Source organism: Papaver somniferum, unplaced genomic scaffold (assembly GCF_003573695.1).
Source record: "Papaver somniferum cultivar HN1 unplaced genomic scaffold, ASM357369v1 unplaced-scaffold_21, whole genome shotgun sequence".
NCBI lineage: Eukaryota > Viridiplantae > Streptophyta > Magnoliopsida > Ranunculales > Papaveraceae > Papaver > Papaver somniferum.
In genome coordinates, this window is record NW_020631041.1 from 9,222,205 (window position 1) to 9,228,856 (window position 6,652).

General features: G+C 38.3%; 1 protein-coding gene across 3 annotated transcripts; it reads left to right on the forward strand.

Moving 5' to 3' along the window:
- The first annotated feature begins 997 nt into the window (after positions 1–997).
- Positions 998–5,586, forward strand: LOC113339349 (WD repeat-containing protein 44-like). 3 transcript variants are annotated; one of them, XR_003355045.1, is made up of 9 exons: positions 998–1,242; positions 1,530–2,607; positions 2,701–2,791; positions 2,886–3,043; positions 3,133–3,184; positions 3,384–3,463; positions 3,577–3,670; positions 3,764–4,629; positions 4,730–5,586. XR_003355045.1 is itself a non-coding variant. In XM_026584637.1 (8 exons), the coding sequence occupies exons 2-8, from the start codon at positions 1,549–1,551 to the stop codon at positions 4,366–4,368; spliced, it is 2,139 nt and encodes a 712-aa protein (XP_026440422.1). In that variant the 5' UTR covers positions 998–1,242; positions 1,530–1,548; the 3' UTR covers positions 4,369–5,586. The 3 variants fall into 3 exon arrangements, 1 of the variants encoding a protein (XP_026440422.1); XR_003355046.1 differs by having other exon boundaries at positions 3,764–4,606; XM_026584637.1 differs by having other exon boundaries at positions 3,764–5,586.
- The last annotated feature ends 1,066 nt before the right edge of the window (positions 5,587–6,652 follow it).

Consider the following 6,652-nt stretch of genomic DNA (forward strand, 5'->3'; position numbering starts at 1 on the left):
GTCGAACCTACACCAGCCTTTGCCAACTTATCGGCTTAGTAATTCACCTCCCTGTAACTATATACAATTTAAATTCCGGAAGTCTTTATACATATCTTGTTCCACTTAGATTTAGTTAACCAAGGGATGCTTTTAGAGCAAAAATTATTAATCACAGATTTAGAATCTGAATGAATGAGTATATTTTGAGCGCCAACACTAATCGCCAGTTTTACATCATAGATAACCGCCATTACCTCTTCCAAAAAAATTCCACATCTATGCCCCCAGACTTAGCAAAAATGAATTCCCCTTGGTGATTTTTATAGATAACTATAACCAGCATTACCAAGATTACCCTTGAAAGCACCGTCGCAACAAACTAAAATTTGATACTCAAGTGGTAGTTTAAAACAAACTTCAAAGATCTGTTATCTTTTGAGCTTTCTGAAACCCAGGCCAAAAGCCCTCATTACTTGATGGCTTTTCAGAATTGCAAAGATCAAACCTAAGAATTACTATCATATCGTTGATTATTGCACATGAAACATTAAAAACAAACATGGAAACTGGAACGTTGAGATAAAACCCGTAAAACATGAACAACAATTGGAAACTCTAGAATAAAGAAATTAATTTTCTTCCGTTTTTTTCTTCTTTTTAACCCCCACAGTATCGTCCATTTCGGCTAACTCGTCTCGGTACATCTTGGCCGAAATTATCGGCCAAGTCCTGTATCGGGGACATACTATGTCTCCTCTTGAGTGAATGCCGAAACTAATATTATCACTAATATTTCGGTCATCTCGGCATAAATTAACTACATTGAACTTGATCTGAGTGTTAGATATGGGATTGTTTTTTTTTTCACTTATTCTGATGTATGACTCAAAATATGATTCTGCTTTTCAAGATCCTTTTATAACTCCTAGTGAAAGAGGGGTAAAAATGTCAATAAAGAAAAATCCAAATGATAAAAGGTCGTCTGACTTTTTGGTGCAAAATGGGGAGAAGATGAGAAACTAGAATACGCAATGCGTATAAAACACTCCGCCCCTCCCAAAAATTTAGTTTCTCGAGCCATTCATTCATTCAGTTAAATCCTTAATTAATCAAATCTCTTGATTGTTTAATCCTTAATTATCATTATTAATAATCTGATCTTGTTCTTCATCTTCTTTGATTCTGTTGATGAAAATGGATAGAGAATCCATGGAGAAATGGGTTTATTAAAAACAGAGCATCTTCAAGAACAACCCTCAGGTGAGAACAATTTCAAGATTTTTTCTCCTCTAATTTGATTTTGTTAAGATTTTGTGAAAACCCATTTCTTTAATTTTTAATTTGATTTTGTCTACACTGAGTGGTTGAAGTTGGATAGAAAAATAGATAGATAGATAGATAGATAACTCTGTTTTTATTAAAAACAGAGACTCTTTCGTGGGATTAGGCTAAGAGATTTATTAAATTATCTTGTTCTATTGTTATCATTATAAGACTATTGAACGATTTTGAATTCTGGGGTATTAAAAAGATTGAATTTTGATTAGGTTTTGATGAGGAAATCTAATGGAGAGTTGGAAGAGTGAAGAATTGGAAGAAGAAGAAGATAGTTTCTTTGATAGCCGTGAAGATATAACCTCAATATCTGATTCAGGTTCAGAAAAATTTGATCTTGTTTCAAATACTAGTCCATTGATTGAGAATTGGGTATCAGATGGTGGTTCTAGGTATGAAATTTGGATTGAAAACCCCGGTAGTGTAAACGAACGTCGTCATAAGTTTCATAAATGGATGGGTTTAGGAGGTTCAGATGAGCTTAATTGTATTGATAGTGGTAGAATCACCGGAGGAGACGCCGGGGCAGTGCTCCGGAGTACTGGGTTTGAGTCTAGTAGGTCGTCGTGGTCTTTCTGGTCGAATGAGGCTAGAGAAGAGGAGAATTTTGTGTGTAGAGTTAGGAATTTGGAAGATGGGACGGAGTATGTTGTCGATGAATTGAGTCAAGATGATGGCGTCGTATCTCTTGTGCGAGAAACCGATGCTGCTGTGGAGAGGCGTCCGGTGGAGAGGATGAAGAGAGTTAAGAAGAGTTGGTTGAGGAAATTATGTCATCTGGTTGGTGTTTTTGCTAGGCGGAAGAGAGGTGCGAAAGTGAAGTTACCGGATTCTGATGCAGCTCCGGGGTCAAAAGTCAAGAGAGTGAGGGTACGGCCACTCAAGAAGCGGTCCAAGGAAATGTCAGCTCTATATATGGGACAAGAGATTCATGCGCATAAAGGGTCTATATTGACTATGAAGTTTAGCCCGGACGGATTGTACTTGGCTAGTGCAGGTGAAGATGGGATTGTTCGTGTGTGGGAGTTAGTTGAGAGTGAGAGACCTATTGAAAGTGAGATTCCGGATATTGATCCTTCTTGTGTGTACTTCAAAGTGAATCATTTTTCTGAATTGGCGCCGCTGTTTGCTGCTAAGGAGAAGAGTGGTATGTTTAAAAGCATGAGAATTTCATCACATTCGGCTTGTGTTGTTTTTCCACCAAAAGTTATAAGGATCTCGGACAAACCACTTCATGAATTTCATGGGCATAACAGTGAGGTTTTGGATTTGTCGTGGTCGAATAATAAGGTCGGTTTTTCGAAATTTGTGTGGGTTTGCTGTAGTTAATTACTGTCAGTTTTCTGTTAAACTGTTTTTCTTTTCTTCGTTTTTTTTTTGCAGCATCTTCTGTCATCATCTGTTGATAATACTGTTCGCCTGTGGCAAGTGGGGCAAGACCAATGCCTTAAAATCTTCTCTCATAATAATTACGGTAAGGAAATTACTTGAAATGAGTGCAGATGCACTATTGGATTGCGCGTTCTGTGAGTTGAAATAAATTTTGAGCTGTTGTTTGTATGATGCAGTAACAAGTGTTCACTTCAACCCTGTGAATGATGATTTTTTCATCAGCGGTTCAATAGATGGAAAGGTTCGGATCTGGACAATTTCTGGCTCTCAAGTTGTTGATTGGACTGACATCAAGGAAATAGTCACTGCTGTTAGTTATCGCCCTGATGGACAGGTTTGTTGGTTTTTCGTTATGATAATTTGCGTTGACTGCACCTGTATCCAGACATCTTAAGAGATTTTGTTAAATTTTTATCCGTGCAGGTAGGAATTGTTGGTACAATGACCGGAAATTGCCACTTCTACAATATATCAGGTAAACATACTTGCTCTAGAATCACATTCATCTTCTTAAGTTAAATTCCTGCTGTACGAGTAAAATGCACTGCTTAGACAACACCTCCTAGAAGAAATCCACGTTCTTTGACACGGTCTAAAGAGTAGTTGATACATAACTTTCTCAAAGCAGAAAATTGCTGGCTGCGCGCATCTGATTTTCATTTTCCATGGATCAGATAACCATCTGCAACTGGATAATAATATATGCTTAATGGGTAAAAAGAAGTTCCCTGGCAATCGGATTACTGGATTTCAGGTGCACATCTCTCTATATCTTTGTTCATCTTCCTTATCTTCAATTTCCTTTAGAAATTGTCATTTCCGTTTATTCAATTTTCTTTGCCCATCTTTGGGTGTGTTTCTACCCAGTTTTCTCCAAGTGATGCGAGAAATCTAATGGTCACTTCGGCTGATTCACAAATCAGGATTCTAGATGGTCTGAAAGTCGTAAGCAAATACAAAGGTGTGTTCTTGTAACCAAGAAATTTGCAAATCCATTGGGGAATTTATGCAATTATGAGTTTTGGATTTATATTTATATCTCCTCTGTTTTCAGGGATTCGGAATTCAGGAACCCAGCTATCTGCATCATTTACATTAGATGGGAAACACATAATTTCAGCAAGTGAAGATTCAAACGTCTATGTATGGAACCACAGCTGCCATGACCGGACTTCAATTTCGCCAGCAAAGAGCATATGGTCTTGTGAGCGCTTCTTCTCAAATAATGTATCAGTTGCCCTACCATGGTGTGGCTGGAAGTCTGAAAATTCTCCTGTTGCTTCCACGACACCGTTAGCTCGTGTCCCGGAGGACCCACCAGAAAGAAATCTAGAAGAGAACAGGTCACAAGAAAGCCGCGTGATTGAGAAATCTCCTAATACTCTACAATTATCTTCGCCTAATGGTTTCTCTCTGGGCCCTGCGTGTTACTCAGATCCTGTTCCAAAGGGATCCGCAACTTGGCCTGAGGAAAAGCTCCCACATTCAAGCTCAATGTTAGTGGCATCTGTTCTGTGTAAATCCCGTTGTAGATTTTTGAAGAATTCATGCAAAAGCACGTTAACTGCACCTCATGCGTGGTCTTTGATGATTGTAACGGCTAGCTGGGACGGAAGGATTCGATCATTCCAGAATTATGGATTACCAGTGCATGTTTAGAGTTCCACGAGTTTTACTCTGTTTTAGGAGACGATTTACAGTCTTGGCGGGCCATTTTTGACTTGTTTCTTTACCGCCTCGGTCGACTGAAGATGCTGAGGAAAATCTATAATTGGTCTGGTCCACTCCTGAAAGACAGTCAGACTGACGGTTGAAGCTGGACAAAAATTAAGATATTGTTGGGTGGACTGAGAAATTGAATTTCAGCAGCTACCATGATCCTCATGTCCCACGTCAGGTACACTGCGCAAATTATTACTGGTAAGAACAGTAGAATGGATGTTTGATCATATTGGGGTCTAGTATGGGTGGCCCCGTTACAAGTTCTGGATTCGTTAAAGATTGTGGATTGGCATCGCAGGTGGCAACGTTTCCATGGATGCAACATAAATTGGCCATACCATCAACAAGTGGGCGATGTGTACGTTTATTCTACTGGATTTCGAATGTCCTATCCGGGTATTAAATTATGTATACTATTCTTTTATTGTTTACCGAAAGTATATATAGATAAACTAGTATTGTGTACATGGGTTAGAGGCACCCGTAGCGATTTCGCAACCCCTTTTTTTATGAAATGAGAGTGGTGGTAGGGGAAGGGGACAAACTGGTGATGGCGAAGGAACGAAATATCTATCTATTTATGAAAGTTTAGAAGATAGATGGCGGGGAAGAGGAAGAGCTTTCAACATGATAAATTTGAATTGGTGGGTGGATGTGGGTCTGTAATGTTTTTGTTTAGTTGTTGTTAGGTTAACATATATGGCCTTTCAAATGGTGTTGACAGGCAGAGCAGTAGGTCCATCCATCATATATGTAGAGAGAGTGATGGAAAGAAAGTGCAGAGCAAGCAGCACTGGCCTTGTATGGGGAGGTTGTTATGTCATTTTCAGATTTGAACAGACTCAGACAAAGGCCATGATGTAGGTTTTCTGTCAATGAGAAGTTCTCAGTGTCGATGTTACGTATGTACGGTTACATCTTACGAAAGAATCGGATGTTTCATCTCTTGTCTGTTAGGTACCAGTGGTCCTCGTACATTGCAGACAGTCGGGGGTTATCATTCCATTTTCCGGGTGTTCGTCTTCCATTACTGAATTCCATTTCTCGTTGTCGGTAGAACTGTGTGTTATTGATGTAAATATATTCTGAGTTTTCTCATGTTTGATTGTGTAAGAGTTTTTCAGTTGTTCTCAGAAGACAACCAATGTGCCAAAACTTCTTATACTCTTTTGACTGTTTTCGAAAATTAGGTCAGATATGAATAGTATGCTGAATGGCTGATAAATTAGTGGTTAGGCAACAAGGCCAATGATGTATCAGAGCAATCAATGTGGGTCTTAAATTCATCCCGATCCAAGCAGATGTAAAGAAGTGCAATTCATATGGGTCATATATGAATAATCTTCCTGTTCCATTCCCTACAAAAAGAAGTATCAAGAAGTTGAGTTAGCCTAGTTGCAGGAGTGGATGACTGACTCTCATAATTGAGATCAAGGCTGCAACTCTACAAACAAATTTCCCATTGATGTCTGATATTCTCCAAACAAACTTCCCCGTTTGAGGCCTAGACATATTATTTGAGGGCTATAGATTTCTTCATCTAACCAATAGAGAAGGATAAGGGATGTCTAAATTTTGCTGAAACTACCAATTTACCCTCTATTAAATATTAATACTACTAATTTACCTCTGTTAAATCCTAATAATAAAATTTAAAACTAAAATCAAATTAATTTATATCACCTTCATCTTCTTCTCTTCTTCTCCCCCCTTTTTTTTAGTTTTCAAATGAAAACATCGTCGATTATCGGCGATCCGAAAAACGATTAATCGTTTTTTTCTTCTATATAATGTCGAAACCAACACGAGTGAAGCAAGTCACTAACATGAATTATCCTAGTTCAGAAGATCCAAGAATTGGTCAAGCGATTCGAAACGAACCGAAGAAGAAAATGATTGAGGAAGACGAACCATCTTTGATCGCTCGACAAGAAGAGGAAATGGCTCAAATCAGGTACTTTTCTATCAACCCAATCCTATAAATTAGGTTTGAATAAGATGTAATCGCTCAAAATACGAATTTTTTGAATTCAAAGTTTTCTGGATTTATTAGAATCGGACTACGTCAATGTACTTGTTAACATATTTCTTTTAAAAACGGTTGTTGTTCATGCCTCATGTATGTATTTTCTGGTTCGAGAGCATTGAACCAGAATCGGTTCGTGTTTATTCCCACATAACCGGATTCTGGTATGGTAGGGATAACCGTTTTTCTGTAAGT